Raw genomic sequence first — 18,662 nt, forward strand, 5'->3', positions numbered from 1 at the left:
AAGGTTTTTAGAAACATGAAAATACTGACATTTCTTATTTATAAATAAAAATTCCCTCCTTGCAACCAGCTTCATGGCTTAGCTGCATTATGGCACTTTCTATGCTCTTCACGTCTGTCAGTTGTTGCCTGGACTATATTGGCTTTCCTGTGCAAGTATACTGGTAGAGAAGCCAGAAATCTATCCAGACCCCTTTCATTTTGCTTTCTTTTCCTTGGAAAAAAAAAAACCTAGTGAATAGATTCAGCTTCCTAAAAATGGAACTATGGCTCCAAAACTGACACTTTCTTCATAGCTCTGTAACTTAGCTGTTGTCCTGACAGCTAAATCTCCAGCCCAAATTTGTTGTTGTTTTTGCTCTGTTTTCTGGTAGCAGCTATCTAATGCGGGTAGGTTTTACCAGTTCTACAACTGTAACTGGCATTTCAGTCTGGACCTAAAAGATATTGAGGGCAGATTTGCAAGCTGTTAAATCACTGAATGATAGTTTTTCATGAATAGCAGAAAATGCATTCACCAAAATTCATTGAAAAGAATCCAAAGATTTTGTGAATGTGGACTGCTTGTAAACCTGCATTATGATGTCCTCTGGGGCTCTGTGCAGCCCAGAACAATGCCTTTACATGTCAGCGTTAATAATTTTCTTGCTGATTAAAGCACGAATATAAAATATTCATACTTTTAACATCCACACAATCAGCTTGAAGAAGCATCTTGTCTCACTGGAAGATGAAGCATGGAAGAATTACATTACTTGTGTGAATGACTGTCCTTTCTATAGGCGTGTTCAGTGAAAGTCTCCTACTAATCATCCAGTTCCTTTTCAGTTCTGTCAGAAATAAGTGAAAATATTTGTCATCATCTGAATCATAACAGAAACGGTGGTGTTTAGATCTCAGGCATTTCGCTTAAGCTATTACGACCCCAGAAAGTCAGGTACAGGGGTATCAATTTTGTCTATGAATTATTTTTTCCATCGTTTTTAGCCTTCAGTAGTGCCATAACAAAAAGAACTTCTGGCTGCTACTGACCTCTGGCTCCATTCACCAATCTGTGGGTAACTGTAGAATTTGAGTGCTTGGTTTCATATTCCACCTCTCCTTTGCAAAGGAAAAGGAGAAAGAGGTGAGGCAATCCTGTCAAATATACTTGGTGCTGACAAGAGAAGAGCTATCTGGAGGTACGTACTCACGCTGCTTAAATTAAAATGAATAAATTTTCACAGAGGATGAAAGTTTCCTGTTCAGACTTCTCTGCTCTTTGTTCTTCAGGCAGATCGAGTTGCAGGACATCAACCAGAGGGATAGGCACTGTTTTACTTAACACCTCATGGTCAAATCATCAGTGTTAACATCAGGCAGTGGTATGTGAAAGACAAAAAGTGAAGAAAGTGTTTGAAATAGTGTGGTGTCATTTAAAGTAATCATTACAATACCTGTTTGATTACATCATGATGCTTTGGATGTCTGCCTCTTACCTGGAGAGACATGGAACTCCACGGTTCTTTGGAATGTTTGTGTTCTTAGCTGAAGGGCAAAGGGCAAGCCTGGTCTCCTGCTAGTTATGGTGATTGTGATGTGCTACTTCCCTGTCAGGTATAAACGTTTTAAATTGATGTACAGAGTGGTGCTTTGTCTTTTGTACATTCTTTCTGATTCGGTGCTGTAACTTGTTGATATTTGGATACCTGTGATCACTGGTATCTTCGGTTTGCTTTGGTGTGGTGGTTTTCTTGCTGTTTTTTTCATTCCGTGCTTCTGACCAGTTCTTTCTCTGTAATTGCTCCCTCACTGCAGACAACGCTTGTTGGTTCTGATGTTATATGCTGTGTCACACTGTTGGCGGTAGCCTTGTTGTTGCTTGTTGCTACCTTTTGCCTTCAGCTTTCCCTTGATATTTCAGATAAGGGAACATCAGCACAGATGGGATTTTGTTGAGGAAAAACAACGGAAAAAAAAGCCAACAGTTGTTATATGTCCTTAACGGTGTTTGTAAATCGACCGACTCAGTGCAAATAGATGTTGAAAACCAATTTAACAGGTTGGTTTCTAAGGTTTCAGAGGTGTGTGCGTGCTCCCATACCCTTGGCTTTGAGCAGAAGAAGCTTAGAAGAATTCACGTGCACCAAACCCATTTGAGTCAGTCAGAGAATAGACCTGATAGACTCCCCTAGACTTAAAAGTTTATGCATGTTGTGTGTCATTTCTACGTGTTGGACAATTCAGTCGTGGGGACTAAGATACCTTCATTCCAGCAAGATCCTACAGATACTGTAACACATTTTGCTACATCCATGTTGCTTGTTTTCAGGCCAAAGTCCACAGTGTGGACAGGCATAGAGTAAGTTTCCCAGTGGTTCTAAATCTAGTTCAGCATGTGCATTTTAGTTACAGAATGTAGGTTTTACAGACCTAAGATTGGGATTTTAGTTCTTAGTTATTTTTTCAGTAAGAGGCAGATTTTGTTGGTTTTGCATGTATTTTATGTATGTATGTAGTGTTAATTATAAGTTGATTTCATCAGTTTATTGGGAAGCTGGACATGATGTTTATGGCCTACAATTTCTTAGGGATGAGTATTAATTCTCTTGAAGAATTTTATGTTGTTCTTTGCTGAACTAGCCACTACTATTAAGAGTATTACTTGGGTGCAGACTGGCATTTATGTGGATATACTGAAAATAATGAAAATGTGATGCTGTTCACTGTCACATTTGTACCTGCAGTTTCTTCCAATTTACTAGCAGGCAGGGTTTTCTTATGATAGTTGTATTGAAACTGTATTATGGGCAAGAATGTATTTTAAGTCCACCACACCCATGGCTTTAACATTGCCGCGCCGTATGATTCTATTATGAGGTTTTCGTTGAGGCGCCTTATTGGTTGTGGATGAGGACAATGGTGCTGCACCCGGTCACGGGGATTTCTGATGCCCGTTTGACACTCTGTTTCCACCTGTGCTTTTGTATCCTCTTTGAAATGTTTATGCAGAGCGGGAAGTAACAGCCAACCAAGTTGGAAATCAGGCTGGCCTTCCATTGTTTCAGGGGAGAACAAGCGCCCCTTTGTGACGCTTGCTCCTCTATCTGTCAGGGACAACAAGTACTTCCCCCCCCCCCCCCCCCCCGAATTGCGGTGCGACAGTGCCCGGCCGTGACCCCGGGGCGCGGAGCCGCCGTCGCGTCCCGCAATGCCGGGGCCCTGAGCCCCGCGCCGGGTGCCGCCGCCGGCCTTGAGGGCGGAAGGAGCGCGGGCGGCGGGGGAGTCAGCTCCGAGGCGGCTCCCCCGGCCCCAGCCTGGCGCTCGGCCCGCCCGGGCCCCCTCCCCGCTCCCCCCGCCGCGCACAGGCGCGCTCGGCGGCGCGGGCAGAGCGAGGGCAGCGGCCTCGGCGCGGCGGGTGCGCCTGCTCGGCGCGCGGGGCCCGCTGCGGCGCGCAGTGACGTGCGGCGGCCGCGGCGAGGCCGGCGGCGAGCGGGCGGCGGGGGGAGGGGAGCAGGCCGCGCGCGCTCGCGCCCCGCCGCCCGGCCCAGCCTGTGATTGGTGCAGGCCCGGCCCTGGCGGACCCGAATGCCAGGCCGCGGCGGCGGCGGCGGAGTCCTGCGGGCCGAGGCCCCCACCCTCCCGCCGCCCGACACCGGGGCGCAGCCCGCCGCGAGGACCCGCACAGGTGAGCGGAGGCGGCGGTGCCGGAGACGACGGGGGTGGGGGGGCGGTTAGGCCGCGCCCGAGGCCTGCGAGCGGGTCCTCGAGCGCCGGCTCCGCTGGGCGCCTCGTCGTGCCGCGGGGGTGCCCGGGCCGAGCCGGGAGGACGGGAGGTGCCCGCGGGCCGCGCGGCCCTTTGCGGGCGGCCAGAAAATGGCGGAAAACAAAATGTCGGCCGGCGGGGCGGGGAAGGCGGCGGCTCGGCGGGACAGGGGTTATCCCCGCCTCCCCGGCCCGCCGCCGCCGCGGGACGGGAGCCCGGAGGCGGCCCGGGGCGCGTCCGTGGGGCCGCCGCGCCGAAGGGAGCCCTCGGGCGGCGTCGGGCCCCGGGCTGCGGGCGGCGTCCCGCGGGGTCCTTTGTCTCGGCGGCTCCGCGCTCCCGCTCCGCCCTCAGCCGCCGCCGCGCAGCCCCGCTGAGGAGCGCGGGGACCGGGCGCTGCCCACTGCCGCTGCGCGCTCCCGACGCCCGGCGGCGCGCCCGGTTCGTGGGCACGCGCAGCGCTCCGCAGCCGCGCAGCCCCGGCGCTGCAGTGCTGCCCTGCCCTGCCCGCCTGCCTGCCTGCCCCTCGGGCGGGAGCTGCCGGCGGGGATGAGCGTCTGTATCCCGCGCGGATCGGGTGACGGGACGGTCTTTCGCCGTCTTTGTCTTTTAAATGTCTTCGTGGCGAGGTGATCGCAATAAAGGACTTTAAAACGGATACGATACGTGCGCTGTAACAGCCGGTCTTTTTGTGCCGGGGGTTCGCGCTGTCCTCCGTGTTGCTTTCTGGATTGGCGCCGTCTGTTCTGTTTCTGCCCGAGCAGGACGTTTCTCATTCCATTTCTGTGGGTTGCTGCATTAAAATTTGAACGGGAAAACACAGCTGAAATATTTTCAAGGGAAGATAATTTCTTTTTTTGTTGATATTGAACTCGAATTTTAAGAGATGGGAGAATCTGAAAACATCTGGTTTGAATTTCTCAGCTACGTCTGAGTTTGTTTACTGTGTTAGATTGGAACGCTCCTGTAGCTGAGCTTCAGTTGAACCAAATGTCACGTGCAGCCCGAGAGGATCTGCAGCTCCTGGCCAAGTACAATGCTGCATTTTACTTCATTATATGTAAACACGACTTCAATATTAATGAGAAGAATTACACTATTCCAAAGGAGAACCTAAGGGCTGACCATCAGGCGTGCATTGTATGAAAATGCATCGCAGTACAGCAACATATATGCACGAAGTGATGTTAAGCATGGCAGTCCACAAATGCTTAGCGTTAGCTTTGGTTTTACAAATAGTGTTTGCAGGGATTTACATGTCGTTCCTGTCTCCAGATGGAGGGGTCCTGGGTTCCCTTTTTGTTGTACAGTGTATTGCCTGGCCTCAAGCGATATAGCATGCTGCAATTAAAGCAGCTGAATGTTCTGAGGTGACATTATTTTATCGCCTGGAGCTAATGAAGTATTTTGCAGCATTTTGTTCATAAATACATAAAGGAGAGAAGGGAGAGAAAAACTTGATGTCACAGTAGGTTCATGGAGGTGAGGTGTGGATAAACACAGGGCTATGGCAGGGTCTAGAGTTGAGGCTTTCTGGCTTATTTCTCAATGTCCTTTTTTAAAGCATGGGATTGGAACATGTCTTCTGTAGTTGTGTGGGTGTGAAATGCTGTGTATTATGGAAGGAAGCTGTGAAGAACCACAGTTCATCAATGTGCTGTGTTTCTGTGCTGCTTGTAAGAACAGCAGATCTGTAGCCTGTGAAATCATCTGTGTTACTGAGATCAGTGAGGGAAAAATACCAGTTACTGCAGACTGCCAGCCTTATCTGTTAATTGTCCAAGCATTAGCAACAAGGGGTCTTCCTGCTGTCATTGCATTCCTTCTAAATCCAAAATCAGGTACAAGAAAATCTCTGATTTAATAGCTGATGCTGCTCTGCCCTTTGCCTGCACTGAGGGATCATGACAGTGTGCTTGTGGTGCTTGGATGCCAGTTGCATCAACCAGGGTACAGCTCTGCATGTTCCCTGCCAGCACATCTTTGTCCATCTCTGTTGTGAGTGCAGAATGTGAGGTAGTTGTGTGCATGCCCAGGGGCTGCCATCCCAGAACTCTGATCACTTTCATGTTCCCTTTACTTACAGGGAAAAATTATTCTTAGTGATGATAAGTTTTCTTTGCAGAAATTTAAATTTTTAAACCCTGTGTACTGGGTTTTCTGTGTAGTACTTCATATATTTGAGCCTCTAAATTATATAGTGTAAAATTAAGTTGCTCGTTAAGAAGGAGCAAAACCCAGTGCATTTCTCCTGTGGCCTCAGACTGGTAGTGACCTTGTTCCCCGAGCGTGGTGACTGTGGTTGGGATATTGGAGTGTGCTGTATTAGTTCTGAATGCTCTCCATCAGATGGGCTGTTTATGGTCTAGAATGATATCTTCGGAATCGTTGTATAATAAATTCTGTAGGAAGAAATGTGTTCATCTTTTTCCCTCTCTAACAATTTGCATTGTAGATTTCAAGACAATTTGAGACAAGTAGATTCAAAAGGTGTTAAAAGGGATTATGCTGACTGTGGGTGATAACAGTTCTTTGGTTCTTTTGTGTCCTCAGTTAAGTTGGAGCCTCCCTGGAGTGGAACGCTTACAGTTGCTTGAAATCTCCATCTTTGTGGGCTGCTTGCTGCTTCCTCACCTGAGGATTTCAAGAGTATGAAAGAATAACCTCTGCTCAGTTCCTTCCTTGATAATGAAGATACAGTAAGCATGGATCGCCTTTTCCACGTTTTCATTTTGTCTGTCTAAGATTGGTTGTTACTGTTTTGTGTTTCTTTGTGTTAGATAAATTGGGAAACAGAAGCCCCCAAGCATTAAAGAGCCAAAGTAACAAAGCAGGTGTGAAAAAACAAAAGCGAGGAATCTATAAAGATCTATAAAGATTAAAAGAATCTATAAAGAATCTATAAAGATTTTTACAGCCGGGAATTTTACAGCTGGTTGGTGGGTCTGCTCTGTCAAAAGCTGTACGGGACTTTTTACACCAGAGGGACGTTTCAGATGGCTGTGTAGGACCGGCTTTCTCCTGCCTGCGGAAATGAGGTGGCACAGAAGGGATAGCGCTTTGAAGATCAAATTTCTAAAATAATGAGATAATTTTGTGAATGTCATCAACCAACGTGGATAGCCCTGGGCTGGTGAATGGAGATGCTGGTGCAGAAGTCAGGTCAGCACTGTTGTTTCTTCTGCAAAGTCCTGTGGCAGTGGAGATGCTGCACTGCCATTTCTTACACAGATCTCCTACCGCTGCACTGGGTAGCTTTGCACTGTGTGCGCACACCTAACCACACGTGGCTGAAATCTTATGCTAGGTCTAGTGCTGGACTATTTTTTAGTGATACAGAGGGGCTCGCACACAGCCACTGAAAATCTGCTTCAGCACTTCTGTTCTTGTAAATCCAGTGCACAGTGCAGCTTTTTTCAAAACTTAATTGCAATTTAACCTGTTTAATGAAAGCTGCACATGAAAAAATTGATAGAGGTTCGAGATAGCTGATAGATAGAAAATCATGAAAGAATCTGAACAACTGGGTCTCAGTGCAGCTCTCTGCTCTCCTCAGTGCACTCTGCCCCATGCTGCCGTCTTGGCCAGCCCTGATAATTTGTCAAAAGGATACCCAGAGGCAGAGCACAAGTGGCTCTTTGTGCGTGGCTGCTGGTGCAGGTTGGTAGGGTCAGCTCCGGAGGTGGACATCCTGCTCCAGTGACTTCTGATTGTTGCTTGTCCACACTGTCACCTGTGGTTTATTTCCAGTAAAGGTAACAGTCTTCATGGCAAATTTCTGCTTCCAGATAGTAGTTACACCTCATCAGGTTGTTGCTTCGTAATATGCGTTACATGCTTTGTTAGGGTGGCCTGATGCTGCTGCCAGTATTGCTTGTGAATGTGAGCTGTTACTCTATGGAGAATGGCCTCACAAAACTGCAAAACTTGACGTTCAGTTTGCATTGGGGAAATTGAAGGTTGGGACATTTCTTGTACTTAATGCTCTGAGAAGTAAAGTCAAAGTATATTCCTCTACATGTTGAAGATAAGCAAAAAGAACTTCTTTGTTTATTTACACAGATTACAAACAGAACTGTTCTAGGCTAGAGACTTACATTGAAAAAGAACTACTAACATGTTTGATTTCACTTGCATGAATAATTCTTTGGAGTACTGCACAATTATTTGCAGATGGAAACATTTGCAGGATATTAGGTCACAAAGCATAAAGCTGTGGGAAGAAAGCAAAGTGAGTTGTATGAAGTGGTGCGTGTTTTTTATTGAACTTGTGGATAAATACTTTTCTGTTAGTCAGTGTGACACACAAATCCAGTAAAGCTGACAAACACAATGGTGCTGTGCTTAACAAATCCTGGTTTTGCTTTTGCAGTTATTTGTGAATGAATTTAGCTGAATATGGATCCGGGTGGTGGAAGTCTTGGATTGCAAACACAGGAATCCAAAATGCCTCACGCCATGATTATGCAGGACTTCGGTAAATGTTTTATTTGTTAAACATTAACTAACAACACCAAAACTGTTTTAGGTTTGCTGTATGATTGCAAGTGATTGCAAGAAGTTGAAGTTGACTAATACAGCAGTGATGTTTGCATGGCTTTTTGGAGAAATTTCAAAGAATAAGATGATGTATAATGAGGCTTTGTATGCTCTGGTCGCTCATCACCTATCCCAAAAATTTGAAGTAACTTCAAATAAAACAACAGCATCTGTGGTTCAGAGTGCTGTAGATGGGACAGATGTTGTATGCAGTTCAGTGCTTTTATAGTGTGTGCCTCTGCTTGAAATACCACTGCCCGGCTGTTACACCTGCGTGCTGCTACAGGTACAGCTGAGCTTTTGTTGGTTGCCTTGATTACTGTCTCCAGCTCTCACTTAGGAGGTGGAAATGAGGTGGAAAATAAAATCTTTGTATGTCAACAAGTAACTTTCTAGGTAGGCAACCATTTACAGATGTAGCTGAATCTGTGATTAATTAATGTCTTTCACAAAGTGCCAAAATAACTGCATTTGCAGTACTGTGTTGAATAATTCTGATATTTTTTCACTTTGATAAGTGAATGTTTTATTCATTAAGTTTAAATCTGCTATTTCAGGTTTCATTGCAGTAATTCTTTTTTTTTTTTTTAATAGAAAAGTAGCTTTCAAATATGACTGACAAGCTTTCTGCTTCTAGCTATTGATTGCAGCGTGGCAAGTTGTTGGAAATTGTGCTATAAATATGGCGTATGATAAAATACTTATTTTTATCAAGGCCCTGAAGAGTCAGAGTCCTTTTATTGTAACCACCAAAGAATGTATTGTTAGCACATGGACTACTTTGAACAGTTTTTTCTACTGACGTGCAAAGTTTAGAATGTTGAAAAATAACAGCTTTGCATCTGTGTTTACCTCACTCACACAGTTATTCTGTTCCTTGGATAAACACTGCTAATGCAATAATTTTAACCTTTTTCTCCTCATTCCTAATTGTTCCATAGTGGCTGGAATGGCCGGCACTGCTCATATTGATGGAGATCATATTGTTGTGTCGGTCCCTGAAGCTGTCCTTGTTTCTGATGTTGTTACCGATGATGGAATAACTCTTGATCATGGCTTAGCAGCTGAAGTTGTGCAAGGACCTGACATCATCACTGAAACTGATGTTGTAACAGAGGGTGTCATTGTTCCTGATTCTGTTCTGGAAACTGATGTGGCTATTGAAGAAGCACTAGATACCAGTGATCATGTTCTGACTTCTGATCTAATAACAGAAGCTGTTCGAGTTCCTGATCAGGTGTTTGTGGCTGACCTTGTTACGGGTCCTGATGGACATTTGGAGCACGTGGTGCAAGACTCCGTGTCAGCAGCTGACTCACCTACAATGGTCTCGGAAGAAGTCCTTGTAACGAACTCAGATTCTGAAACAGTCGTTCAGGCAGCTGGTACTGTTCCTGGCTCTACAGTGACTATAAAAACAGAAGATGATGATGATGGCAAGAGTACATCTGAAGACTACTTAATGATATCTTGTAAGTTAAATAAAGGCAGACATGAACAGGAGATTACCTTAAATAGAAGTGGTCTAGTGGAGAGAAACCATGTTAACTGGATCCTTGCTGCACTCTGTACTGGAGCTCTCCACTTTGCTCTTTTTTATTCTTGTCTGGATTGGAGTTTGTGTAGTGAAAGTAGTTAACACTGATACACTAAGAGAAATAATGATCTTCAAGCTGTTGAATGTGTATGCTTCTGGTTCTGAAACTGATATCAGGCAACTTTTATTTTTTTAACTTACAGAGGCATATTAGTGTATTCTGTAGGTTTACAAAAAAATAACATGTTGGGTTTGATCAGTAGAATCCGAGAAAGAGGGCAGCTTTTTCAAGGTACTGGACTCTTTTTTTACCTCTTAGTCAACAAAACAATGATTGTTTAGCTGCATTGAAAATAATAATTGCCATTTTCTTGCATGTTGTGCTGTTGTGGACACAACCTGACATTAAGGAGTTGAGTATATTAACCTAGAAGCTTTGTATTAGTGGAAACAGGCTGCCTACTTCAGTAGGCTACCCCATCCAAACTTTTGAGGAAGCGGTATAGTTACAGGCTATGAATTGAATGACCCTTGAAAAAGGGTTAGTGAATTTATACCTTAGTATATGTATTATGTTTCTTTGGCAGTTAAGTTATACTTAAGATAGCAGTTTTTGCTCTTACACACGAATTTGATAAAATATGGTGGCTTTTTAGATTTTTGATTTCTCTAAGTTAGGTATCGCAGTGTCAGTACATCAGAACAGATTTTATTTTGCCAGGGTTTATTAAGAAGGTGCCGAGTGCTGAAGTGTCCATCTCTTCACAGTAAGCTCCATTTGTTAAAAATTCCAGGGTGTGACAGATCAGCAGTTGTAATGGTTTAAACATTTCATTGCATGAAATACAGCACTTTTCATAGTACTTCTGCCCAGTGTACTTCTGCTATTTATTTTTTATTCAGTATAAGGTTACCATTCTGTGATTTCTGTGATGTCACGTCACTAATGGAAGTTACAGCTACTTTGGTAAAAGAGCCAAAAGAGTCCTCAGCCTAAAAGCAACTTAAACCTACAACATAAAAAGTCCCATATTTGTAAATAAAGGAACGCTGTTTTTAGACAGTTCTTTCTCTGAAAAAATTCCTCCTTTCTGACAGAGTACTTACGATGAATTGTGTTCTGTAGCCATGATATTTCCAGCTGCACCTTTGTAATTGTAAGTAAAGTCATCTTTGGAATTCTTGTTAGATAGTTATGTGATTTGTTGTAACAGTCACTGTCCTTAGACAAGAGCATCTCAACCTTCAGTAGGTTACCTGCTGACCCCAGCTGTGGCTGGTACGTACCTACTGTGATCAGGTGTGCTCAAGCCTGCTGATGGCTTTTCCAGCATTTCTGAGCCAGTCTGAGACCCAGATTTAATCAAATCACGTCTGCATGTCTGTATAACTGAGATACGTCTGAGTAATCATGGTTGGAAGCTACATTATTAGTCTGGAATTTTGTTTGAAAGTAATCAGGTGCACATTAAGGCAGGCTTTTGCCTCTGCGAAGTTTTGAGGCTGTGTTGTGCTCTGTGCCAGCCAGAACCAACGAAGGATGTGCTGCTGATTTTTATTTTCTGTTATATTTTTCAGCAAAGGTGAATCAGTCCCTACAGTTCATTGGTTTCATGTTTTCTGTTTGTTTATGTTTTATAAATTGGCCATTAATCTGTTATGGTTCTGAAGACGGTCTCTGTGTACAGTGGATAAATACATCAGTTTAACGAGCGTTTTAAAGACATTTTTATTTACTTACATTTTTAATTTCAAACGTTCAGCAAATATTGTAGAAAGTTTATTTTATGGCGTAGTTTATTTTAGGGTGTATTCAAGGTGGTTAACTTTTTGTACGTTTTAACTTAAATCACTTCAAAATATTGAAGACTCGTCGTATTTCTTACCTGCCTCTTAGTGAAATTCAGAAGCTGAAAAGAGGGAGCTGCACACGGTGGGACAGTTGTACCCTTGGGGAATATTCCAGCTGTGGAACACACTGTGGGGAACAATACGTGGTTTATTTATTTATTTATTTATTTTAGAGTGTATAGTTGAGCTGAGGGTGAGTGTTAACATTTTAGCTTATACTTTTACTGGGATTTTGGCTTAAGTATATGGAGAGGTAGTTTTTGGCGCTGTCCCAGTGCTGAGGAATTCAGCTTTTAAAATCAGCTTTGCAAGCATAAGACTGAAAATGCTTGGTTTTGGTGCATTTATTGGGTATGCCATAGAATATGCACAATACCCCTATTTTAAATCTCTGGAATACCAGCTGAGAAGGTATTTGTTTCAGAGGAAATACATACAAGATGGATGCACATGGTATGATCATATACCCATCCATCTCTGTACTGAGATGTGAATATAATAAGCAGCGTGTCCCATTTTTCCAGGGTGGGATTAGCACATGTATAGCTTAAAGCGTACCCTTTTTTGTTTTTCAGGTTTGCGATATTCAGACCCACAGGGGATTGCCAGCTCCCGACCCGTGCGTTGGCCCTGCATGCACTATGTTGGTGACCTCATACCCACCAAAGAGCAACTCTGGAGCTGGCCTTTAGGGGTAAGGTACTGTCACCGCCGCCTCCTTTTTAGTGTATTACAGTGCAGTGTTAAATGGTTTACTGAATATTTTAGTATTAATACTCCTATACTGTGACCAATGGGATATAAAATAAATATATCAGACATTGGAAAAATATGAAAAATTGTAAAACCACTGGACTTATCTCGCCCTCATGTTATTCCTCATGGGCTCCTATGGTGGGTGTGATATCACCAGCATAGTGCATGCTGAGGCATCACGTGAACCTGGAGCTGGCAATCCACAGTGAATCTGGACATCACACACCTGAAAACAGCTAAGGTAAGTTTAATATTAGAAGTGTGCTGAGTTTTCCTTTACACTTTGTTATTCAGGAGGATTCAGCATATATTTATAAAAGTTTTCGGTTGTGTTATTTCAGTTAATTTTAAATGACAAGATAATAAATATGTAGTGCTTCTGGTGGGTGAGTCAGATGTGGAAAACACTTTCATATTCTTCCATAATGTAAGCATTCCTGGGAACTATCACTGGGAAAAGGCATCAGTTATTTTGACATTGTTGGGATACCAGTGGGTAATGAAGTCCTATCACTTAGACCACAGAATATGCTCATGGCCTTTAAAGAAAAAAAAAACCCTCATGTTTTGCGACTTGATGAAGATTACGTGTCCTGCTGTGTTGTTTTTTGCCAATTTAAATTTGTTTTTGAAGAAATGATTGAAACCACCAAGTTTAGTTTGTGTAAGATGGCAATCTAAGCAATATCAGTTGTTCAGCCAGTGTCTTTTATTGCAGGTACTTACACAAACTGCAGCATCTCGTAATGGTGGTCTGTGTCAGTAACAGTTCCTCAGCCCGCTTGGTACTTTTCAGATTTTCTTATTTCACTTTTAATTTCCCAGCAAAGTGATTGCAAAGGCCGTCCATATACAGACTTCCCTTTGTTTCCATAACTTTAGCTTAAACGTTAGACACTACAGATCTTGGAGAACACAGAGGATGGTCAGTGGTGTGGGACTCAGTGCTGATGTTAAAGGTGCTGCTGTGAGTTTGTCCTTCTAAGACTGGACTTTATCCTTTTTTTTCTTTTTCTTTTTTTTTTGAAGAACATAACTAATTTGAACTGGTGAAATACAGCACATAGGCATGTGTGCTATCTTCGTGTGTTTTACGCTGAATTTTGGGGTGAAAATCCTTAATCTGATTTTTAAAAAGTTAAAATTGAAAACTCCCTTTATTCTTTGTGTAATCTTTCTTGAGTCACAGTTGGTGTCAAGGTAAGGCACTAATATTGTTTGCTTATTGTTATGCTGTTTCACCAGGTACATAGTCTTCCAACTTTAGTTAAATAGTTGGGAATGTTTTCTGTGAAGGAAGGGTGCCGCATGTAGCTGACAGCTCCTCTGCTCAGTAGGAAGTTGCTGTGCTGCTTCCAGTATTGAAATACCTATTTTCTGTGTGAACATTATGTTTATAAAATGCACGAGTTTAGAAAAAGTTCATATTGTTTGAAGTATGTGTTTGAAAATAACTTTTCTACCCCTTGCCAATTCTAAGATTACAATGGCAGCGTGCAATTCGTGATTTTTAATACCCAGCCTTTAACTTCTCTTTCTGTGTTTTGGCAGTGCATCTAGTCGCATAGCTGTTTGCACAATCACCCCTGTTAGTTACTCTGATCCTTCAAATATTTGTATATGCAGTGGGAACGTTCCTTGTACTAAAATTAAACGTATGTTATTTTAAAGGATGTGGATAAGTTGTGGCTGTGTTGTTTGTGGTGTCCATACTCTGACTGTTACTTTGCCCCGCAAAGTGATGTGAGTGTAATGTACAGTGCATCAGCTTTTAACAGATAAGGGATTGATGGTGATGGTGTTGATTTTAGTAGAATCTTAGAATGATTTTATTACAAAACAAAACCCCTTTTTTTTTCTGAGGATAATTTTACATCATTTCCACTGATCCAAGTGGGGCACGTTGTGACATTTCAGTCAGTCTGTTATTTACAGAAAGAAGCAACTCAGGCCTAGGATTCTTCTTTTATTTTTAATATATTTTCCTGTTTTTATCAAAATAGAGAATAATATAAAATGCAATGTTTATTAAATGGAAATACTCACTGATGCTTACCTACTTTGTACATAGCTGTGCTCTCAGTAACTTCTGCACTCTTCTGATACAGTTCAGAATTTTTGAAATAAAAATAAGGTTCCTCAGTGTGTGGGTAGAAACTGGTTTAACTTGGATAGGTTTTTTATCCACGGAATCCTGTCTGTGAGTGGGAAGAGCTTAGTTTGGGATTGCTGTGGTGAATTTCTGCCCTGCTGCAGGAAAGGCGTCTTGCTGATTTTGTAATAGGTTCTGAACCATCTCACATGACTGCCTTGAGTATTAAGAAAAGCCTTAACTAATCCCAGTGTACCTCAGTACACCAGGCTGTAGCCTGAAGTAGTTAAAATCAGCTCTTCAAAGGCAGACATGGCAGCCCAGAGAGCAGGAAGCTTAGAGGGGCACTGGGGAGTGCTGCAGCACCCCAAGGAGAGCCATCCTTTCCTCAGAAACCTGGGCCCTCCACATCCACACGGAGCATGCTCATGGTCCTAGTCATGAAGCACTGTTTTCACATTAGTGTTAGTTAGTTTATTTTTTCCCCCCAGTATTTCACATGTTATGTACGCAATACATATGTCCATGAAATGTATTTAATTCAGGTTTTGTTTACATTTTGTGGGATCCATCCCTGGTCAGATGTCTGTGGGTGTTACATAGACTTGTGCTGGCCATCTACAGAGGAGCTAATTTTGTCCACTGACAACAGTGTGGTAGCAGTACGTGTGTCAGAAAGGTGCAGGGTTCACTGTCCACTGTTAGCAACTTGGGACATACATATATGAAGATCTTTGTGCACACTCTTCTTAACCAAAACAGTGTTTCTTCTAAACTTGTAATGGTTTGAATGTATTTTTTGTTGAACATGTAGGCCCCAATACGTCAGAGTAGCAAATGTGTACACATAAAGAAAGTCAGCTTCAGTTGGTATTATTTGGATTTACTTTCATCTTTCAATCAGCTGCATGCTGCTATGCAATAACCTTCATTAATTGGCATGTTTTCAAGTGGTAAAATTTGATAAAATCATGATTTCTTTTAGATTGAAGATGTAGTGAAATTTTTATGCACGTTTCTGTCACTGCAGTATAGTAAGGAGATACCACTCTTCATTAGGTATCTACTACTAAATCTTAGTCTCTGGTATTGTAGAGTAGCGAAGCTTCTTGGAACTCTTGCACTATAACAGGAAAACCTGGGCTAGTTTTTCACATTTTAAGGGATATGTTTGATTTCACTTACTGATACATTTTTGCATCTGCAATGTCATAGTTTCAGGCAAAACTATGCACTTTGATGACAAGCTCCCTAATGTTTTTCACTTAGTAATTCATGAAATGGTTGCAGAGTTGCAACAAAACAAGTACTGAGCTTCTGGAATTTCTCTCAAGTGCCTTAAGATAAACTATTTTGTAAAGGCCGTTTATGTGTACAAAACTTTACTATACCTGGGGATAGTAATGGAGAAAATCATGCTACTGGTAATTCTAACATGTGACAGTGTGTTTTTGAGCCTCATTGTCCTCTCTTATCTTTACAGTGGATGATGTTGGAGAAAAACTGGACCACATAGGAAGCACTCCCTTGAAAATCAGTACTGAGGTGACAAATGATGAAGCAACTAAAGATGATGGGTTTGGTTCCGAAGTTATCAAAGTATACATATTTAAAGCTGAAGCTGAAGATGATGTTGAAATAGGTACCTCTTTAAATTGTATCTTTTCTTCCAGTCATATGAAGAAGCATTTGTGCATCTTAATATCTTCTAATTCACTGGCTGGATTGTCCCTCAGAGTGATATTAGTAGGGATTCCCCATATGCTGATAATACTCAAAGCGTTAGTTTCAGGTTCGTTTTGACAAGCAATATTTATTTCCAGTGTTGGAATGTCATTTGTTTATGGCCAAACCCCAGGTACAGAAGTGGCTGAACAGCTGCACTTTTTTCTGTAGATACTTATTTTCTCTGACTTTGCAGGACAGAATGCTGTGAGTAACAAGCATACTTAATAGTACTGTTACTGATAGCATTGGTCTCATTGTGTGTCAGTGTGCTGCAGTCTGTTGTTACTTGGAAAAACAATCTGGCTGAGCCACTTTTGATGAAAGTTATGAAAATAAGCTGTGGTAGTAAAATCACCTGCATTTTGTCATAGTGTGGAAAAGTAAAAATAGAAAAATAAATACCGAGAAATGACCAGTATTTTCGGCTTACATAGAAATGTGTACCTAATGTAAACCGAGAATCAGTGCCCAAAAGAAAGATCTGGCTTTAATTGCTTCTGCAGCATTGCTCATCATTTCTCATTAGTTTCCATTTTGCTCCCACATTTTGTGTTGGATTCCTGGGTTGTAATTTTAGCTCTCATAAAACTAAGGACCATGGGGGTGTCTCTGTGACTTCCCTCAAATTCATATTGGCAATGAGCACTGGGGAGCATGTAGAAGTTAAAAGCAGAAAAATAAAGTGTTCTTTATTAACACTGAATCCAGCAAGTCTAGTTAAGAGTGAAACCTCTGTACTGGGGACCAGTATGCTATATGTGATCCCGCTTGACTTTAGAAGCAATACAGTGATACTTCTTTGGGGGTTCATTTATGCTGTTTGCAGTTTGAGGATAGTATTATGGGAGCATAATGCATTTTGCTGCCTCTTGTTCTAGCTGTGTGATATTGTACCCTCCTATATGGACTTAGTGGGCTGATGTCTTGGATTAGCATTAGTTCCACTGTTGTATAATGACCAAATTCCTAAATTTCTTAAAAGTTCCTTTTATCACACTTGGGATCTGACTTCTGCTGTCTGGTGATGGGGTTACCTACTGTGTTAGTTTGTCATTTTGAATGCCATTGCTTTCAAAAGCATGAGTTTTATGCAGTAGCTTTGTTGTAAATAAGAAAGAAACATTTCAGACTGAAATTAATGTGAAATAATGAGAATGGCTTTTTTTATGTGCACTTAAGGTGTTTGACTTCTTTTTTTAAGGTGGGACAGAAATTGTCACAGACAGTGATTTTCACAATGGACATTCAGTAGCTGGAGTAATTGAACAAGGAGGTGTTGGTAGAATGCAGCGAGAAAAAATGGTTTACATGGCTGTTAAGGACTCTTCTCAGGAAGATGAAGATATTAGTAAGCATAATATGAAACATTTTTGTTTCTTGTGCTGTTTTGTCATTCTCAAGGACTTAAGTTTTTCTGAAGGATTCTTCAGCCTGAAGTGGTAGCAAACTAAGTTCATCTTCCCTAAAAATAAAGAGCAGGGTATAATTATTGTAAAGTGATGTGGATAAAACACACTTTTTCATACTGTATGCCATCATTGCACTACTTATATTAAATTTAACTTGTCCCTGGATGAAGTTAATGAGGTTCTCTGAATTTTTTTTATTTATTTATTTATTTATTTTTTTTTTACCTATGTTTTCCTGTGTGAATTGCCATGTTTAATTCTCTTTCTGGCAAAGTGGCAAATAAATGTCATCATTTCAAAACTTGTAAATTTGTATACTTGAATTTGTATTTCTATTTATTGATACGTGTTTTCTCTCTTTAAGGAATGTCTGAATAAACAGTTATCCCCTAAGGGAAGGTGTGGCTCTAAATGCCAGAGGAAGAAAACTAATTTATAACTGGTATCAATAAGAGTGAAATCAAATTAAATGCAGGAGGATTTAAAATGTGCAGAATAAAATGTAAGATGTATTCTTCTCCTTTAACTCAGGCTGTGCTGAAATAGCAGATGAAGTTTACATGGAAGTTATTGTAGGTGAAGAAGAAGCTACATCACTTCCAGACACACAACTCGAGGAGACTGGTGTGAATAAAACTTTTGTTCCTGTTGCTTGGGCTGCTGCTTACGGTAGGAACCTCTATGCTTATTTCTTGAAAATCCCTTTCATTATTTTTTTCCCAGTCTGGCTTCCAGAATCTACATGCAAATGTCACAATTTTTCACCATTGGGTGGGGGTTTGGAGGCAGCTCCTTCAGGTCTTTTAGCAGTGTCAGTCGGTGGAGCTCATAAAATGCTGTGAAAAAATTGTTTTCCACGTAATTCACAACCTTTCACATGTGAAGTCCTTGGCTTTTTGCAATTTTTATAGGAAAAAAACACTCTCTTTTTGTAGTTTTGTTTTTTTGGTTTTTTTTGGTTTTTGTTTTTTACTCAATGCTAGCTTGCCTAGCAGTTGTCATATTATTG

The 18,662-nt window shown here is 41.9% G+C and overlaps 1 protein-coding gene across 7 annotated transcripts in view; it reads left to right on the forward strand.

The window, feature by feature from the left end:
* Positions 1 to 3,488: 3,488 nt before the first annotated feature.
* ZNF711 (zinc finger protein 711) overlaps positions 3,489 to 18,662 on the forward strand; it is a 33,411-nt gene continuing 18,237 nt past the window's right edge. For 6 of the 7 annotated variants that reach the window (XM_072336247.1, XM_072336246.1, XM_072336249.1 and 3 more), the window contains exons 1-7: positions 3,489 to 3,666; positions 6,295 to 6,440; positions 8,114 to 8,218; positions 9,222 to 9,752; positions 16,000 to 16,158; positions 17,446 to 17,592; positions 18,185 to 18,322. In XM_072336247.1, coding sequence (XP_072192348.1) covers positions 8,140 to 8,218; positions 9,222 to 9,752; positions 16,000 to 16,158; positions 17,446 to 17,592; positions 18,185 to 18,322 — 1,054 coding nt within the window. In that variant the 5' untranslated portion in view covers positions 3,489 to 3,666; positions 6,295 to 6,440; positions 8,114 to 8,139. Of the gene's footprint in view, positions 3,667 to 6,294; positions 6,441 to 6,749; positions 6,904 to 8,113; positions 8,219 to 9,221; positions 9,753 to 15,999; positions 16,159 to 17,445; positions 17,593 to 18,184; positions 18,323 to 18,662 lie in introns of those variants that run through there. The other variant, XM_072336252.1, reaches the window with a different exon arrangement.

Source organism: Excalfactoria chinensis, chromosome 4, assembly GCF_039878825.1.
Source record: "Excalfactoria chinensis isolate bCotChi1 chromosome 4, bCotChi1.hap2, whole genome shotgun sequence".
NCBI classification, from domain to species: domain Eukaryota; kingdom Metazoa; phylum Chordata; class Aves; order Galliformes; family Phasianidae; genus Excalfactoria; species Excalfactoria chinensis.